At 36.8% G+C, this 21,480-nt stretch overlaps 1 protein-coding gene across 2 annotated transcripts in view; it reads left to right on the top strand.

The window, feature by feature from the left end:
• Positions 1–2,271, top strand: part of P4HA1 (prolyl 4-hydroxylase subunit alpha 1) — a 91,915-nt gene extending 89,644 nt beyond the window's left edge. Inside the window, exon 15 of one of the 2 annotated variants that reach the window (XM_005671052.3) lies at positions 1,190–2,271. In XM_005671052.3, the coding sequence (XP_005671109.1) occupies positions 1,190–1,260 (71 nt within the window). In that variant the 3' untranslated portion in view covers positions 1,261–2,271. 2 annotated transcript variants of the gene reach the window in all.

Raw genomic sequence — 21,480 nt, 5'->3', positions numbered from 1 at the left:
AACCACTATGAAAAACAGTATAGAGGTACCTCAGAAAACTAAATATGGAACTACCACATTATCCAGCAATCCCACTTCTAGCCCTATATGCAGATAAAACTTTCCTTGAAAGCCATACATACACCCCTATGTTCATTGCAGCACTATTCACAATAGCCAAGACATGGAAACAACCTAAATGTCACAGATGAATGGATTAACAAGATGTGGTACATATACACAATGGAATACTACTCAGCCATAGAAAAGAACAAAATAATGCCATTCGCAGCAACATGGATGGAACTAGAGACATTCATACTAAGTGAAGTGAGTCAGAAAGAGAAAGACAAATACTATATGATATATCTGGAATCTAATTAATATATAGCATAAATGAACCTCTATAGAAAAAAAACTCATGGACTTGAAGAACAGACTTGTGGTTGCCAAGGGTTGGAGTGGGATGGAATGGGAGTTTGGGGTTAGTAGATGTAGCCTATAGCATTTGGAGTGGATAAGCAATGGATATAGCACAGGAACTGTATTTAATCACTTGTGATGTAACATGATGGAGGATAATGTGAGAAAAAGAATGTCTATATATTTATCACTGGGTCACTTTGCTGTACAGCAGAAATTGACATAACACTGTAAATCAACTATAATAAAAACAAACCAAAAAAAATCAGTATTTGGGGACCAAGGAAACTTAATGAGAACATAATAGAAGAGATTAATCATAGTATTGTTCCTTTAGAGTGGACACTTTCGTTGGCTGCGACATGCGTAAGTTCCTGGGCCAGGGATCAAACCCGAGCCACAGCCATTACAATGCTAGATCCTTTACTGCTGGGCCACCAGGGAACTCCTAGAGTGAAGACTTTTTGCTCATCTTTAAATGTCTTTATATTAGAGGTTGTGTTTTGCAAACAGGTAAAACAATGTTTGTTCTGTCTGTACCTACATCTCAAGCCTTACATTGAACATTAGAAACTTTAGGAAATGCAAATATACAGACTCTCAGATGTACATACACATATATAAAAGATTTTTTGTGTTTCCAATATCCAGGGACATACTTAAAGACAGCCTAAGAAGCGTCTGTCCTTGTCTCGTTTTGGTCTTGAACTTTTTAGTCCATGTAGAAACTTCATTATAGACTTTGCTGTTAGAAGTTAATTAAATCCTCTTTTTTTTCGTTTCACAGTATCCAATAAATGGCTCCATGAACGTGGACAGGAATTTCGAAGACCATGCACCTTGTCAGAATTGGAATGACAAAGAGACTCCCCTTTCTCTCCTGTTGTACTTTAATGTGTCTGATACACACATTTCCCAGTCTTAACCTTCAAGAGTTTACAGCTGACTAACACTCCATGATTGATTTAGTCATGAACCTCATCCCATGTTTCATCTTTGGACAATCACTAACTTTGTGGGGGTTTTTCTTTTAAAAGTAACACTAAACCACCACATTGTACATATCAAACCTTAAAGTTCAGTTGGTATCACAGAGAACAAAGCAAGGCAGGGTTAAAAATGAGGAATTTTTATATCTATCTTCTATTTTAAAGAACTTTTTTTCCCCTTGGATAAAAAATACAGTTTCAGCATCCAATTATAGTATTTCAGTACATCTCAATTTGTGGGTAGTAGGCTAGAATTGGCAATGTAATTAAGGAACAGCTATGTTTACCTAGTCTTAACTCTTTGCTGGATCTGCCTGACGAGTAGCAGTAAACTAGCCCTCTAAACTGGGATCCATACAATGTTTGCCCCTCCAGATTCTATTTTAATTTGATTTTGTTTCTCCCAAGCCCTTTTTAAAGTATGCTATATTTTACCAATCCCCTTCTTTCACAGCTCCTCTGTGAATTCAATCTGAGTTTTAAAAAAATTTTTTTAATCAAAGTATTTTAACAGAAGGTCCTACATCAAAACCCTGGACCTTTAACCAAAATGATTATTACTTAACCTGTTTCTTCTTTTTCTCAAATCACGCATGATTTTGTCCAAAAACATTTTGCTGTTTTTCTTAGTGCTAATACCTTGCCTCTTATTCCTGCTGCATACAGCAGAGGTGATGAGATGATGTTGGCATTTGGATTAAATAAATACTGTGCCTTAGGAGACTGGAAATTTTTAAATGTACAAGTCCTTTCAGTGATGAGGGAATTGATAAAAAAGGAAATCTTTTTCCTAAGAAGCCAAAATGTTTGTTTTTGCAATTCTGAAATGTGTTGTGACAACAATGACCTATTTATGATCTTAAATCTTTTTTTAAAAATGTTTCTGTTTTCTGTGTGGTATTTTTCATATTTGAATGTGAATGCATGCTATAGCAAATAACAGATTATTTCTATTTATATTATTTCTTTAGAATTAGGACTTAGATTTATCCTCTTGATTTTCATTCACTCACATGTCACATTGTTATGGTAGAAAATTTAGGCTCCCTGAACTCAGATATTTAACCAATCAAAATATGTTATTTCCAAAGGTTGCTCTACAACTTTATTACTATGATTATGGAGTCCTTACAGTAATGCTACATAAGACTTTATCTCATTCAGATATGTGGTGTGGTAATAGAAAGCTCTAAACCTAATGAAGAATGTTAACTGACTCTTTAGGCTAACCTTTACATTTCTTATGGTGAATCCTAGTTCATACAATGGCTCTTTATCCTCTATGCAGTATTTAAATATTTAAGGAAGAATTTGGTTAATTCTCTGGGAACGAGGGTATTACTTTACCAATTTTTTTAATTGGTTCAAGTTTCTCTCAGCTTTCCTTTGTTCCATCACAAGTATTTTAGGAAGAAATTTTGAGAATTAAGTTCACTAATCTGCTCAGATTTTGTGACCACAGATTATTTTTTAACATCTTTTTTATATAGAAGCAACATAAGTTCAAAATTATAGAAATAAAATGGGGGTTCAAAGAATGGATACTAACCTTTAATGCCTATGTGTGTTAGCAAGTAGGATAAAAAATACCTATTTCAAAAGGCAATGACATATTCCACAATTTTACAAATTTCATTATTTTCAACTCTAGACGCCACATAGGATTGGTAAACTCTCTTCAGTATTAGATCTTATAGAACCCTCCCAAGTTTCGTAATTACCAACTATTTTTCTTTCCAAATGAAAAGGAGAAACGTTTCAGGTCCAGTGGACATTGAAATACTTTTTTTTTTTTTTAATGGTGAACTTTAAAATAAATGAGGGCTAGAGCTATCTATCATGGAAGATGTGGAAACTGGCTTCCTCACCAACCCTAAGTGTCTATCCTTTAAGACTGATGTTTCATTATTCGTTAACTTTGAGCATGCAGTTATCACCAGTATCACCAGGTTAACTGATGGTGAACTGGGGTTAACTCAAGCATCCACCAGCAGGGTAAGTAAATGTAGTTACTATGTAATAGCCTAGTAGAATTATTTTAAAAAATAATGAAGTGACTTTAGGATTCTTCAGAAAGCTAGATGGTAAATGCAGTAATGGAAGAAGCTACCACCCATGTACTTTTGTGAAAATGTGATAGTTACTGCGTATGAGAGGATTGAAAAGAGTTGTAAGCAGTAAACACACACATATATGTAAAGATAAAACCTGGTGTGTATATATAAGATACACATTATTGCTGCTGAGAAGAACTTAAATATCCTTACATGGTGATGTGTGACTGATTATATGTAAATTCCACACCAGGTTTCCACTTAAAGTCCACTTAGCTGAAAAATGAACAACCCATGTGTAGGGTCCCAGGAGCTAAACAATTAAATGACTACAGTATAATACCAAAATAACACAACAAAAAGTTACGCAATTATGAATAAATACCTAAATCACTTGGGAAGGAATAAACAGAATTATGAAATAGAGCTTGCTAGGAAAAAGCACAAAGAAAAATGATGTCTTAGGTCTGGATGGCCAGCAACACAAGAACCAATCCCTTCTCCAGGCAGCACTTATTTCACAATAGTAAAAATTTGTTATTTAGCAGGAACGGTATTGGGTAACTTAGAGAAATAAGAATAAACTATCAACACTAAGGAATACCATTTGTTAAATTATCAAGTTTATCAGAAAGAAAGAGATTTCATATTCCAACGTCCCACTGTCCTTGGAGATTACCCTACCAAACTAAGGAGTTTTTCTTTCAACAGCAACTATATTTAGAACAGTAAAGTTCTTGGCTGTCTTCTTTATTAACTTTTGAGGACTTTGAAGTTTACTTTCTGTGTGAATATAGCCTTTAATTAAATATACATTTTGATGCAAGAAGACTGATAAGTTATTAAAAAATTAATAGGCAGTCTTATCAAATGTAAAAGCTAACTAAATAAAAGGAACCATCGAAAAAGAAAGTTCTCTATATCCTGCTTTTTGAGGCTTTTTTGAATTTCCACTGCTGCACTGTTCTGTTGAAATTAGATGTACAAAACAAGATAATCACAGATAAAATGAGCTCTAAAATTTGAAAAAAGAAAGTCCTTAGATTTTGCCATTTGGTTTTTCCAATTCCTAACAGGCTTATTTATAATACAGATCTGTTTACTTTTAAAAGATTCAGATTAGAACCTTTAAAGAGAACATGTAGAATAATGTGTATTTTTACACTTCACGGCTTTTTAGGGAGATGAATTTTATCTTGAGTCAGCCTCTTCTAGAAAGGCATTCACTTGTTTTAAGAATTATTATTTTAATATCTATCTTAAAGCCTTAAATGTAATTAAACTCCATTGTAGGTTTTATATGAATTTGGATATACCAGGGGTTAAATCACATTACATATAATAACTTCAAAGTTGTTAGCTCTTAGAAGATGAAATAATTTTATAGGTGAATTCAGTTATGTTCTGTTTTTACTTTACATTCAAAAAGCATAGAGGAGCTCCCATTGTGACTCAGTGGCAACAAAATTGACTAGTATTTATGCAGACACTAGTTTGATTCCTGGCCTCAGGAAGGATCCAGCGTTGCTGTGGCTGCCGCTCCAATTTGACCCCTAGTTGGGAACTTCCATATGCTTTGGGTGCAGCCCTTAAAAAAAGACAAAAAGGAAAAGAAAAAGAAAATAAAAGGCACAAAAGTTAAGGCTCTGTAACGTGAAACACCTTTCAGATTTTTATCATGAGATGGATAAAAACTAGTCCTTATTTAAAAATAATCAGTATTATCTTTCCTACATTCCCTTTTACTTCTGCAACTCTGGGAAAATAGTCATGAAAAGTTCAAGTAAGGCAATAATTACAAGTTCTCTGAAACAGTGCTACTTAGAGTGTAGCTTAAAGTGTTGCCATGGAGTTTGTTACTGTTCTATAATTAGATAAGGAGATTCCATCAGAATATAAATATAGTAAATCAATTACTACATGGTTTTGTTCAGTTGCTTTTTTCATAGCAAGATTTTCAAGATAAAGCAATCTGTTATTTACATTCTGGTATAAGCTCATATCTCAGTGAGAACTAGGTTTAAATAAATAGCATTGCTCTAGAACACTGCAAATTTTGTTTGATTCCCCCTTTTTTTTTCTTTGTAGGGCCATACCTGCAGCATATGGAAGTTCTCAGGCTAGGGGTCAAATAGGAGCTGCAGCTGTCAGCCTACGCCACAGCCACAGCAACATGGGATAAGAGGCCTGGCTGCAACCTAAACCGCAGCTCATGACAATACTGGATCCTTTAACCCACTGATTGAGGCCAGGGATCAAACCCACATCCTCATGGATACTAATCAGGTTCCTATCCCACTGAGCCACAACAGGAACTCTTAATTCTACATTTTTAACAGCACTAAGAGTGTCATATCTATGGTTTGGACCTTGTTGGGGTAGAGGGAGCAGAGGATGTCTTAGCATAATGGGAAAAACAATTCAGAGTAATTAATTAGCAAATAATGTATATTAAACAGTCAACATACTCACATTTTAGCATTCTGTCCTTTGGGTGATAGATTTGGATCAACATTTCCTCTAGTTCTAAGACAACTTAATGTGACTAGCTCTTGGTGGTATAAGACATCAATTCTAGAGAAAGCTAGTGGACTAGGAAGCTTCAGGCCCTCATTTCCCCATGGAAACATGAAACAAAGGTTTACGGTAACCAAGTGAAGGATCAGTCAAGAAAAAGCCCTGGTGGGAAATTTCCTGGTGGTTTTACTTACTTTTGTCCCATCCCAAACCTGGTACAGCACAGTTGGGAGGAAGTAGCTGCCCAATTCCCAATTTCTTCTCTTGAACAAGATGGAGAAGAGCAGATCTTGTTTGTAACCTTCTAATCTGTTTGGAAGCAGCCTGAAGGACTGGTCTTTTCTTTGTCTAATTCAGAGCACAGATAGGGCAAAGGATATATCTGGTAAAAACAAAGCAAAAACCTTGAGAAGCATAAGACACTGCTTGTTAAAGTTTCAGGAGGACTACAGACCTGCAGATGCCTATGCAAGAGATTACAGGCAGTGGAATACAATAGAAGGCCCTGAAAAGAGACTTGTAGGGAAAACAAACTTTTAAGAAGCAGTCGTATAAGTGGAGATGGAAAAAAGCATCAACAAAAGTCCAGGCAAGGTGCATACCAAGAAAAGACCTTAAGCCACCACCCCATACTGATCCCAAGGATTAAAACATGCTCTACTAGTTACTGAAGTTCTTCCTCAGCATGCAGCCAGTCTGCAAAGACTGAGAGAGGCTATTCTTTCATATACCTAATTTTCAACACCCTCCCCTCCCCCCAAATCATAAAGCATACATAGAAACAGGAAAATATTTCTTCCATTCAGAGGGAGACAATAAAGTGGAAGAAACAATCCCTAAAGAAACACAGACACTGGATGTCGTAAATGAAGAGTTTAAAACACCCAGTTTAAATATGCTCAAAGAGCTAGAGGAGAACATAAACAAAGAACTAACATAAGTCAGAAAATACATATGAACAAAATGAGGATAAAAGGATAAAATTGTGAAAATTATTTTAAAAGAAACACCTAACATAAGTCAGAAAATACATATGAACAAAATGAAGGTAAAAGAATAAAATTTAAATTATTTTTAAAAAATAGTTCTAGAGCTAAAAAATACAGTAATTGAAAAAATTCACTAAACGGGTTCAACAGCAGACTTGAACAGGAAGAATAAATCAGCAAATTTGAAGACAGGTCTTTTCAAATTGCCAAGTTTGTGGTGCAGAAAGAATGAAGAAAAGTCCACAGAGTCAAAGAGATTTTATACAACACCATCCAACAGCCCAGTTTATACATATTATATAAATCCCTGAGGAAGAAAGAAAATTTCTGAGAGATCATTTTAAAAAATAATGGCCAATCATTTCCCAAATTTGTAGTCATGGATTTACAAATCCCAGAAGCTTAAAGAATTCCGAGTAGTATAAACAGAGAACCACCCTGAGATGTTACAATCAAGCTCTTGGAAGGCAAGTAAGAATCCTGAAAGCAGAAGAGAATATTGACTAGTCATGTACAAGGAATTCTGAATGATAATTCTCAGCAGAAACCCAGGAGGCTGGAAGGGAGTAGGATATATTTAAAGTGCTGAAAAGAGGAAAAAAAAGTCAAGAATTATGTACAGAACAAATTTCTCCCTCATTTTTGTAGAACAGATTAAGACATTTGAAGATAAACAAAAGCTGACAGAGTTCATTACCACTAGACTTGCCTTACAAGAAATATTTCAAGTTGAAAGGATTCTAGACATTAACCTGAAGCCATATGAAATACAAAATATCTGTAATAACAGTAAATACATGGATAATAGAAAAATCAACATTGTGATTTTTGGTTTGCAACTGTACACTTTTTTTCCCTAAAGCTATAAAACTTAATTTTTGTAAGTTTTATGGAATTATAGTTAATTTACAAGACTATGATAATTTCTGCTGCACAACAAAGTGACCCAGTCGTACGTGTACACATATCCAGCAACTGTACTCTTTTCCTAGAGAACTTAGAAGATATGCATACAATTTATAAGTCTGTTAGTGGGCACTATATATCAAGTCGTAATTTCTGACTTCACTAACATAAAGGGGAGCATATCTGTAAAGAGGCGGAGTTTTTGTGTGTGGTTGCAGAAGCTGGTATTAATTCATGATTAGATTGTTATAACTAGGATGTTATGTGTAGTCCTTGCGGTAACCACAAGAAAAATATCTATGGAATACACACAAAAGGAAATGAAAAGGAATCAAAATGTGTCATTACAAAGGAACAGAGCAGAAGATAGTAATAGAGGAAATGAGGGACAAAAGCTGTAAGACATAAAACAAAATGGCAAAAGTAAGTCCATCCCTACCAGTAATTACTTTAAATGTAAATGGATTAAACTCCCCAATCAAAAAACAAATTGACATAATGTATGAAAAACATGATCCAAGTATATGCTGTCTAAAAGAGACTCACTTTATCTCGAGACATCATCAGCTGAAAGTGAAACTATAGGAAAATATATTCCTTATCAAAATCCCAATGATATTTTTTTATAGAAATAGAAAAATCCATCCTAAAGGGAACCCTAAATAAACAAAGTAATCTTTCGAAAAAGATTAACAACAGAGGGCTCAAATGTTCTGATTTTAAAACTTATGACAAAGCTACAGTAACCAAAATAATATACTGGCATAAACACATTAACAACTAAAATAGAATAGAGAGCCCAGAAATAAGTCCTCATAACAAAATACAACCTAATTTTTAAAAAAGATCAAGGACTTGAATAGACATTTTTCCAAAGAGGATATACAAATGTCTAGTAAACACATGAAAAGATGCTCAACATCACTAATTACTAGAGAGATGCAAGTCAAAATTACAATGAGATACCATCTCAAACTCTCGAAGATGACTATTATAAAAAAATAGAAAATAGCAAGTGTTAATGAGCCTTTGGAGAAACTGGGGTCCTCACGCATTGCTGGTGGAAATGTAAAATAGTTTAGCCACTGTGGCAAACAGTATGGTGATTCCTCAAAATATTCAGTATAGAATTACCATATGATTCAGCAGATCCATAAGTTCTTCTGGGTATATTTCCAAAGATAAAGAAAATGGGAAGTCAGAGGTATTTATTTGTATACTCATTTTAATAACAGCAGTATTCACAACAGCCAAAAGATGGAGGCAACTCGAATGTCCAGCAAAAGGTAAATGAATAAATAAAATATAAAAAGGAGAACAGCTTAAAAAAATTCATGAAATAATTCTAAAGAAAATTACACTGAATAAGATCAAACAGTAGTACTAATTCCTAAACAGCCAAAGCAAGTAAAGAAAATCATGCTTTAAAAATTTTATTTCAAGAAAACTTTCTATAATATAAATGCCTGACATTAAGCTTTTGATTGCTAAAATATCCCTTTCACCTTTCAACATATTGTCAGCTATATCTCACAGCTATAAGCAAAACAATTAGTTAAGGAACCAGGCTGCCCCACCCATGAATTTCCCCTTTTAGAAAGGATATGTCGGAGTTCCTGTTATGGTGCAGTGGTTAACTAATCCGACTAGGAACCATGAGGTTGTGGGTTTGATCCCTGGCCTTGCTCAGTGGGTTAAGGATCCGGCATTGCCATGAGAACTGTGATGTAGGTTGCAGACGTGGCTTGGATCCCGCGTTGCTGTGGCTCTGGCATAAGCCGGCGACTACAGCTCTGATTAGACCCCTAGCCTGGGAGTCTCCATATGCCGCGGGAGCAGCCCAAGAAATGGCAAAGAAACAAACAAACAAACAAAAAAAGACATATGTCCTAGATAACTGACCATTGTGTGTCCCTGCTTTTCCTTCCCATGCCTTATTCCTGCTCTTATGATTGAGATTTGCCAATAAAGTGTGAACCCAGAAAACCCCAGGCACTTCACTCTCAGTATCTAATAAAAGCCGGCCCCCAGGTCTGTGCTCCATCCCACCCACTACACATGACCTTGCTGCATGGCCCTTGGGAGGGCTATGTACCCTCCAGTATCTATGAATAATCTTGTTCTTCAAAGGTCCCTGATGATTTTGTCTGAGGCGCACCCTGCAACCACAAGGGCTGGTCCAGCCGCAACATTGGTTGCAGTCCAGGAAATATCTGTGGGTTTTCCACAAGCAATAGGGACCCAGGAGAGTGTCTCAAGGCTTCCTACCCGATAGTATCAATATCAGTTGACTGGGATGGACATAGCACATTTAAAAATTTTGTAAAACTATATTTTGAAAGAGCATATTGTATACCAGAGAATAGAATGACAAACACCAATACATACTTGTAAAATTACCAGATTTTAAAGAGGGAAAAAAAATTCCTTTGATTATTTGAGCAAAATGACTACATTATTTATAAGGGAGAAAGAATTAGATTATCAGAAGAAAATCCCAGAAGAAAATTCATATAAAATATATTTAAGATAGTCATCTGGACAAAACTACAATTCAAAAATATATATGCACCCCTATGTTCACTGCAGCACTATTCACATTTGCCAAGATATGGAAACAACCTAAATGCCCATCAATATATGAATGGATTAAGATGTGGTATATATACACAATGGAATACTACTCAGCCATAAAAAGAATGAAATAATGCCATTAGCAGCAACGTGGATGCAACTAGAGATTCTCATACTAAGTGAAGTAAGTCAGAAAGAGAAAAACAAATACCATATTATATTACTTATATGTGGAATCTAAAATGTGGCATTAAACAAAGTTCCCACTGTGGCTCAATGGGTTAAGAATCCAACTAGTATCAAGGAGGATATGAATTCAGTCTGTGGCCTTGCTCAGTGGGTTAAAGATCTGGCTTTGCAACAACCTGTGGCATAGGTCACAGATGTGACTCAGATCTGGTGTGGCTGTGGCTGTGGCACAGGCCAGCAGCTGCAGCTCCAATTCAACCCCTAGCCTGAACTTCCATATACCACAGGTGTGGCCCTAAGGAGAAAAAAAAATGTAGCACAAATGATCCTATCTACAGAAAAAAAAAAAAAATGGACTCACAGATATAGAGAACAGATTTGTGGTTGCCAAGGGGGAGGGGGTGGGAGCAGGATGGACTAGGAGTTTGGGGTTAGTGAATGCAAACTACTACATTTAGAATGGTTAAGCAACAAAGTACTATTGTATAGCACAGGTGACTATACCCAATCTCTTGTGATAGAACATGATGGAAGATAAATATGAGAAAAAGAATATATATATATATATATATAACTGAGTCACTTTTCTGTACAGCAGAAATTGACACAGCATTGTAAATTAACTATACTTTAATTGGAAAAAATTTTTTAGAAGATAATCAAGGAAAGAAAGTGTGAATGAAAGGTTTTTATATCCAGCCCAACTCACCTTTAAGTATAAAAAGGCACAGACAAATCTGTCAATATGCAGAAACTCAGAAAGTATTGTTCCTATGATACCATCCTAAGAAATCTAGAGAATAAACTTCAGACACCAGAATGGAAATTATGAAAATAATTAGATACGAAAGATTATTAGAATAATAATTATTAAACCCATGGGATATAGCAGCAGCTACAGAAAAATATTTAACTTTTTACACTTATAGTATAAAACCAAAAAATATTTAATGTACTTATAGTAGTTACTATGGAAAACAGTATGGAGAAGCTGCAACAAAGCTGTAGGTCCTGACAGGATTAAGATGGAGGAGTAGAAGGACTGGAGCTCACCTTCTCTCATGAAAACAACAAAAGTACAACCAACTGCTGAACAATCTTCAACAAAATAGACTGGAAACTATCAAAAAAGATACACTACTCCAAAAGACTAAGAGGAGGCCACATTGAGATGACAGGAGTGGTGATTATGCAATATAAGCAAATCCGTACCCACTGGGTTGGTGGCCTGTAAATATACCACAAAGTAAATATATCACAAAGGCTCAGCAACAGGAGTGAGAGTTCTGAGCCCCACATCAGGTTCCCATTGTTGAGGAACTGGCATTGGGAGAAGGAGTCCCCAGAGCACTGGGCATTGAGGGCCAGCAGGGCTTGTGTGCAGGAGCTCCATGAGACTGGGGGAAATGGAGAATCCACTCTTGAAAGGAATATATAGGATTTTATGTGCACTGAGTTCCAGCACAAAGAAGAGTCTCCATAGGAATCTGTGTCAGACCTGCCTGTGGTTCTTAGAAAATCTCCTAGGAAAACTAGTCATGACTGTGGCTCATTGGGAGGAAGGAGATTGGAGGCAAAGGTCTCAATAATAATCAGATCATCAGTGTGAACTCCTCTAGAGGTGGGCATTTTGGAAAAATCCGGCCCCACACATAAGGGCTGAGAAGCCCTAAGCCAAAAACAACAAACTGGGTGGGAAACATCCCCACCCATCAGCAAATAGGCTGCCTAAAGACAACCCCCAGGCATACAACTGCCTCTAATCACACCCAGAGACAAAGCACCATCCACCAGAGGGATAAGAATCAGCTCCACCTACCAGTAGGCAGGCACCAGTCCTTCCCATCAGGAAGTCTGCAGCAAGCCCCCATACCAAAATCAGCCACAAGGGGGTCAGACATCAGAAGCAAGAGAGCCTACAACCCTATTGTCTACAAAAAGGTGACCACACCAAAAATCTATACAAAATGAAAAGGGAGAGAATTATGACTCAGATAAAAGAACAAGAAAAAAAAACAAAACAGAAAAACAGCTAAAAGATCCCAAGATTACCAACCTCCATGAAAAAGACTTTAGACAAATGATAGTAAAGATGATTCAAGATTTTAGAAATAAACTGGAGGCAAAGACTGATAAATTACAAGAAACACTGAGCAAAGAAAGAAGATATAAGGATTAAGCAAGCAGAGATGCAAAATACAGTAACTGAAAATAGAAAATTCACTAGAAGGAACCAACAGCAGCATACAGGAGGTAGAAGAATGAATAAGTGAAGTGGAAGATAGACTAGTGGAAATCACTGATGTGGAACAGAAAAGAGAAAAAAGATTGAAAAGAAATGAAGACAGTCTAAGGGAACTTTGAGACAACTTTAAATGCACCAACATCTGTATTACAGGGGTGCCAGAAAGAGAAGAGATAAAAGGCCAGAGAAAATATTTGAAGAGATAATAGCCAAAAACTTCCCTAACACAGGGAAGGAATCACTCACTCAAATCCAGGAAGTACAATGAGTACCATATAAAATAAACCCAAAAATGAACAACCTGAGACAGATATTAATCAAACTGACCAAAATTAAATACAAAGAGAAAACACTGAAAGCAGCTCAAGAAAGTAACAACATACAAGGGAATCCTGATAAGGGTATTGGCAGTTTTTTTAGCAGAAACTCTGCAGGCCAGAAGGGATTCACATGACGTATTTAAAATGATGAAAGGAAAAAACCTCCAACCAAGATTACACTACCCAGAAAGGCTCTCATTCAGATTTGAAGAAGAAATCAAAAGCTTTACAGACAAGCAAAAGCTAAGAGAATTCAACACTACTAAAACAGCTTTACAACAAATACTAAAGGACTTTCTCTAGGTGAAATAGAAAAGACAACAACTAGAAACAAAAAACCCCACAAATAATAAGGATCACTGGTAAAGGCATACATATAGTAAGGGTAGGAATCATCCACACACAAATAAGCTACCAAAACCAAAAATTTTGAGAAGAGGAGGGTACAAATGCACGATACTGGAGATGCACTTGCAAATAAGAGACCAACGACTTAAAACAAAATTGTATATATATATAGACTCCTATGTCAAACCTTCATGGTAACTACCAACCAAAAATCTACAACAAATAAACACAGAAATACGAAAAAGCAATCCAAATATAATACTAAAGATAGTCATCAAATTACAGGAGAAGAGAACAGGAGAAGAAGGGAAGAAAAAAGACCAACAAAAACAAATCCAAAACAATTAATAAAACTGCAATAAGAACATACATATCAATAATTACCTTAAATGTAAATGGACTAAATGCCCCAACCAAAAGACATAGACTGGCTGAATGGATAGAAAAACAATATTATAAGAGACAAAGAAGGACATTACATAATAATCAAAGGATCAATCCAAGAAGAAGTATGCAGGCAGTATCCACTTGCCTGATCTCTGTCACTTCCCAGGATCCTGCAACTGGGAGCACTCTTTACAACACCTCATATGTGGGCTAAGTAGGATGGGTTGCTTCATGCATGGTCTACAGGTAGTGGGGGCAAACCACCACAGTTATCACTGACTCTAGAGATGGTCATGATCTGCTCCCATAGGGGTCCCTGAACAGGCACCACCTGAAGTTCCAATCACCTCAGATGAGGGAATTGCAATCAAACACAAGGTGTTGTTGCTCTCACTTCCCTGGGAACTCACACACCCTGCTGCTGCTACTGCCAAATGCTCTGGTCACCTTCAAGATCTGCCTAGAACTTATTACCACTTCCCAGGGCCCTGCAACTATGAGTAGCCAGTGCCATCTTCCTGCAGGTTCTTGCTGCTATTGAGAGCCCAAGGACCAGGCACTGACTGCTGGCCCTACCAATTGCCTCCTTCTCCCTGAAAACACACTGATCATCCTGGGAACAACAGCCTACTCACACTGAAGAAAGAGAGCAAATATTCAAATTCCCACACCAAAAATAAATAGTACCTCCTGAAAAATACAAAGGGGTACTCTTGCATAGAAGTAGCCTTACAAGACTACAGTTTGGTTTCCCCAAAGTCACAGAAAAAGAAAAACACAAGAAAGATGAAGAAGCAGAGAAACCATTCCCAGTTAAAGAACAGGAGAATTCACCTAAAGCAGTCAACAATGAAACAGACCTCTGCAGTCTGACAGACACTGAGTTCAAAAGGGAGGTATTGAAAATACTGAAGGAATTAAGACAGGATATTAACAGTAATGCAGATTCCTTTAGAAAGGAACTAGAAAATATAAGGAGGAGCCAAGAAAAACTAGAAAATTCATTTGCAGAGATACAAATGGAGCTTAAGGCAATAAAGAGCAGAATGAATAATGCAGAGGAGTAAATTAGTGACATGTAAGATAAAACAATGGAAATCACCCAATCAGGACAGCAGACAGAAAACCAAATGAAAATACATGAAAGCAATATAAGAGACCTATGGGATAATATAAAGTGGGCCAATCTATGCATAATAGAATTCCAGAAGGAAAAGAAAAAAGGGGGGAGGGTATTGAAAATATATTTGAAGAAATTATGGCTGAAAACTTTCCAAATATAAAGGATACTGATATCAAGATACAGGAAGAACAGAGGGCCCCAAACAGGCCCACACCAAGACATATTATAATAAAAATGGCAAAAGTTAAAGAGAGGTTCGTAAAGAGAGCAAGAGAGAAGTTCCCATCATGGCTCAGTGGTTAATGAATCCAACTAGGAACCATGAAGTTGCAGGTTCGATCCCTGGCCTTGCTCAGTGGGTTAAGGATCTGGCATTGCCGTGAGCTGTGGTGTAGATCACAGACGTGGCTCGGATCCTGCATTGGGGAGGCTGTGGTGTAGGCCAGCGGCTACAGCTCCGATTTGACCCCTAGCCTGGGAACCTCCATATGCCACAGGAGTGGCCCAAGAAATGGCAAAAAGACAAAAAAAAAAAAAAAAAAAGACAGCAGGAGAAAAGCAAAGCATTAATTATAAGGGAACACCCATAAGACTATCAGCTGATTTCTCTACAGAAACACTACAGGCCAGGAGGGAGTGGCAAGATATATTTAAAGAGCTGAAAGGAAAAAATTTGCAACCTAGAATACTCTATCCAGCAAGAATATCATTTAAATTAGAAGGGGAAATAAAGAATTTCTCCAACAAACAAAAGCTAAAGAGTACAGCAATACTAAACCCATTCTAAAAGAAATACTGAAAGTGCTTCCCTAAATTAAAAAAAAAAAGAGAGAGAATGAGAGAAAGAATTAGAATGGAGGAAACCACAACTGGTAAGCAATCACTTAAATAAGCAAGCATACAGATGTAAACATGAAGATGTTAATAATTTAAAAAAAGACATCAAAATCATACAATGTGGGGAAGGAAAGTAAGAAAATATAGATTCTTTTTTTATTTTAATGATGTGTCTGAGCCTATATGACTATCAGGCAAAAGCAAGCAGATATAGGAAGGGCTTAACGTGCTTAAAAAAACAGGGCAACCAAAAATCAAAACCAAACATTACATTCACAAAAACTGAAAAGTACTCAAGCATTAAATAAATGGAAACCATCCAACCCAAAAAAGAAAAGAAGAAAAGAGGAACATAGAATCAACTGGAAAGCAAGGTTTAAAATGTCAATAAATAGGAGTTCCCATCGTGGTGCAGTGGTTAACGAATCCGACTAGGAACCATGAGGTCGCGGGTTCAGTCCCTGCCCTTGCTCAGTGGGTTAACGACGATCCGGCGTTGCCGTGAGCTGTGGTGTAGGTTGCAGACGCGGCTCGGATCCCGCGTTGCTGTGGCTCTGGCGTAGGCCGGTGGCTACAGCTCCGATTCAACCCCTAGCCTGGGAACCTCCATATGCCGCGGAAGTGGCCCAAGAGATAGCAACAACAACAAAAAGACAAAAAAAAAAATGTCAATAAATATATATCTATCAATAATCACCTTAAATGTCAATGGACTAAATGCTCCAATCAAAAGACAAAGAGTGGAAGATTGGATAAAAAAGCAAAAACCTTCAATCTGCTGCCTACAAGAAACTCGCCTTAGAGCAAAGGACACATATAGATTGAAAGTGAGGGGACAGGAAAAGATATTTCATGCCAATGGACAAGACAGGAAAGCAGGAGTTGCAATGCTCATATCAGACAAAACAGACTTTAAAATGAAGGCATAAAGAGAGACAAAGAAGGACACTATTTAATGGTTAAAGGATGCATTCAAGAAGAGGATATTACAATCGTCAATATATATGCCCCTAATATAGGAGCACCCAGATACCTACAACAAATACTAACAGACATAAAAGAAGAAATCGATGGGAATACAATCAGAGTAGGAGACTTTAACACCCCACTCACAACAATGGACAGATCCTCTAGATAGAAAATCAATAAGGCAACAGAGATCCTAAAGGACACAATAGAAAAGTTAGACTTAATCAACATTTTCAGGACATTACATCCAAAAAAATTGGAATGTACATTCTTCTCAAGTGCACATGGAACATTCACAAGAATTGATCACATACTGGGGCACAAAGCTAACCTCAACAAATTTAAGAACATAGAAATTATTTTGAGTATCTTCTCTGACCACAAAGGCATGAAACTAGAAATCAACCACAGGAAAAGAAATGAGAAAAAACTTAATTTAGTAAACAACATGCTACTAAAAAACAAATGGGTCAATGAGGAAATCAAGAAGGAAATTAAAAAAAATACCTCGAAACAAATGATAATGAAGACACGTCCACTCAAAATCTACGGGATGCTGCAAAAAGCAGTGCTCAGATGGAAATTCATAGCAATGAAGGCCTTCCTCAAAAAAGAAGAAAAATCTCAAATCGACAACTTAACCCACCACCTAAATAAATTAGAAAAAGAACAAACAAAACCTAAAGTCAGCAGAAAGAAAGAAATCATAAAGATCAAAGAGGAAATCAATAAAATAGAGATTTAAAAAACAATAGACAAAATCAATCAAACCAAGAGCTGGCTCTTTGAAAAGGTAAACAAAATTGACAAACTTCTGGCTAGACTCACCAAGAAGATGAGAGAAAAAACCCAAATAAACAAAATCAGAAATGAAAAAGGAGAAATCACAACAGATACTACAGAAATACAAAAAACCATGAGAGAATACTATGAATGATTGTATGCCAACAAATTTGGCAATCTAGAAGAAATGGACAAATTCCCAGAGACTTACAGCCTGCCAAAACTGAATCAAGAAAATATAGATAGACTGAACAAACCGATCACTAGAAATGAAACAGAATATGTCATAAAAACACTCCCTACAAATAAAAGTCCAGGACCAGATGGCTTCGCAGGTGAATTCTACCAAACAAAGAGGAACTTATACCCATCCTCCTTAAATTTTTCAAAAGGTTGAAGAAGGAACACTCGTAAAGACATGCTATGATGCCACCATCACCCTAATTCCAAAAGCAGACAAAGATACCATGAAAAAAGAAAACTACAAGCCAACATCTTTGATGAATATAGATGCAAAAATTCTCAACAAAATTTTAGCCATCCAAATCCAACAACATACAAAAAAGATCATACACCATGATGAGGTGGGATTCATCCTAGGTTCATAAGGATGGTTCAACATATGTAAATCAATCAACATGACACACCACATTAACAAAAGGAAAGTGAGAAACCACATGATCATCTCAATAGATGCAGAGAAAGCATCTGACAAAGTCCAACACCCATTCATGATCAAAACTCTTACCAAAGCGGGTATAGAGGGAACATAACATAATCAAAGCCATTTATGACAAACCCACAGCAAATATAATACTCAATGGAGAAAAGCTGAAAGCCTTCCCAATAAAATCTGGAACAAGACAAGGATGTCCACTCTCACCACTGTTATTCAACATAGTAGTGGAAGTCCTAGCCACAGCAATCAGACAAACAAAAGAAATAAAAGGCATCCAAATCAGAAGAGAAGAGGTAAAACTGTCACTGTGTGCAGATGACATGATACTGTATACAGAAAACCCCAAGGACTCCACACAAAAACTACTTGAACTGATCAACAAATTCAGCAAAGTAGCAGGGTACAAGATTAACATTCAGAAATCAGTTGCATTTCTGTATACTACAATGAAATATTAGAAAAGGAATACAAAAATACAATACCTTTTAAAATTGCACCCCAAAAAATCAAATACCTGGGAATACACCTGACCAAGGAGGTAAAGGACTTATATGCCGAGAACTATAAAACATTAATCAGGAGTTCCTGTTGTGGCGCAGTGGTTAACGAATCCGACTAGGAACCATGAGGTTGCGGGTTCGGTCCCTGCCCTTGCTCAGTGGGTTAACGATCCGGCGTTGCCGTGAGCTGTGGTATAGGTTGCAGACGCGGCTCGGATCCCGCGTTGCTGTGGCTCTGGAGTAGGCTGGCGGCTACAGCTCCGATTAGACCCCTAGCCTGGGAACCTCCATATGCCGCGGGAGCGGCCCAAAGAAATAGCAAAAAGACAAAAAACAAACAAACAAACAAACAAAAAACATTAATCAAGGAAATTAAAGAGGATGCAAAGAAATGGAAAGATATTCCATGCTCCTGGATTGGAAAAATTAATATTGTAAAAATGGCTGTACTACCCAAAGCAATCTATAGATTCAATGCAATCCCTATCCAATTACCCATGACATTTCTCACAGAACTAGAACAAACAATACAAAAATTTATATGGAGCCACAAAAGACCCAGAATTGCCAAAGCAATCCTGAGGAACAAAAACCAAGCAGGAGGCATAACTCTCCCAGACTTCAGGCAATATTACAAAGCCAGAGTAATCAAGACAGTGTGGTACTGGTACCAAACCAGACAGAGAGACAAATGGAACAGAATAGAGAACCCAGAAATAAACCCAGACACCTATGGTCAATTAATCTTTGACAAGGGAGGCAAGAACATAAAATGGGAAAAAGAGTCTTTTCAACAAGTATTGCTGGGAAACCTGGATAGCTGCATGAAAATCAATGAAACTAGAACACACCCTCACCCCATGCACAAAAGTAAACTCAAAATGGCTGAAAGACTTAAATATACGACAGGACACCATCAAACTCCTGGGAGAGAACATCGGCAAAACATTCTCTGACATCAACCTAATGAATATTTCCTCAGGTCAGTCTCCCAAAGCAACAGAAGTAAGAGCAAAAATAAACCAATGGGACCTCATCAAACTGACAAGCTTTTGCAAAGCAAAGGAAACCAAAAAGAAAACAAAAAGACAACTTACAGAATGGGAGAAAATAGTTTCAAATAATGCAACTGACAATGGCTTAATCTCTAGAATATACAAGCAAATCATACAACTCAACAGCAAAAAAGCCAACAACCCGATAGAAAAACGGACAAAACACCTAAACAGACTTTTCTCCAAGGAAGATATACAGATGGCCAACAAGCACATGGAAAAATGCTCAACATCACTGATTATTAGAGAAATGCAAATCAAAACTACCAGGAGATACCACCTCATACCAGTCAGAATGGCTGTCAGCAATAAGTCCACAAATAACAAATGCTGGAGAGGGTGTGGAGAAAAGGGAACCCTCCTGCACTGCTGGTGGGAATGGAAGCTGGTACAACCACTGTGGAGATCAGTATGAGGATACCTTAGAAATCTATGCATAGAACTACCATATGACCCAGCAATCCCACTCTTGGGCATATACCCAGACAAAACTTTCCTAGAAAAAGACACATGCAGCCATATGTTCATTGCAGCACTATTCACAATAGCCAAGACATGGAAACAACCCAAATGTCCAACAACTGATAATTGGATTAGGATGATGTGGTATATAGACACAATGGACTACTACTCAGAGTTAAAAAAGAATGAAATAATGCCATTTGCCGAAACATGGATGGAACTAGAGACTCTAATACTGAGTGAAGTAAGTCAGAAGGAGAAAGACAAATACCATATGATCTCACTTATATCTGGAATCTAATATAAGGCACAAATGAACCTTTCCACAGAAAAGAAAATCATGGACTTGGAGAATAGACTTGTGGTTGTCAAGAGGGAGAGGAAGGGAATGGGGGTTCTTGGAGAGCTTGGGGTTCACAGATACAAACTATTGCCTTTGGGATGGATTAGCAATGAGACCCTGCTGTGTAGCACTGGGAACTATGTCTAGTCAATTATGACGGAGCATGATAATGTGCAAAAATAGAATGTGTACATGTATATGTAACTGGGTCACTATGCTGTACAATAGGAAAAAATTGCCTAGGTGCAAATGGCAACAAAGACACAATAATCCAAAAGCTATGGGATGCAGAAAAAGTGGTTCTAAGAGGGAATTTTTAGCAATACACGTCTACCTCAGGAAACAAGGAAAATCTCAAATAAACAACCTAACATTACACCTAAAGCAACTAGAGAAAGAACAAATAAAACCCAAAGTTATCATAATGAAAGAAATCATAAAGATCAGAGAAAAAAATAAATGAAATAAAAACATAGAAAACAATAGGAAAGATCAATGAAATTAAAAGTTGGTTCTTCAAAAAGATTAACAAAATTGATAAACCCTTAGCCAGACTCATCAAGAAAAAAAAGAGAGGACTCAAATCAATAAAAATAGAAATGAAAAAGAAGTTACAAGGCACATCACAGAAATACAAAGGATCTTAAGAGATTACTACAAGCAACTATATGTCAATAAAATAGATAACCTAGGAGAAATGGACAAATTCTTAGAAAAGTATGATCTTTCAAGACCAAACCAAGAAAAAATAGAAAAGACGAATGGGAGGAGTTCCCATCATGGCTCAGTAGTTAACAAACCCGACTAAG

Source organism: Sus scrofa, chromosome 14 (genome assembly GCF_000003025.6).
Source record: "Sus scrofa isolate TJ Tabasco breed Duroc chromosome 14, Sscrofa11.1, whole genome shotgun sequence".
Lineage (NCBI taxonomy): Eukaryota > Metazoa > Chordata > Mammalia > Artiodactyla > Suidae > Sus > Sus scrofa.
This window is presented reverse-complemented; position numbering and strand designations above follow the sequence as displayed.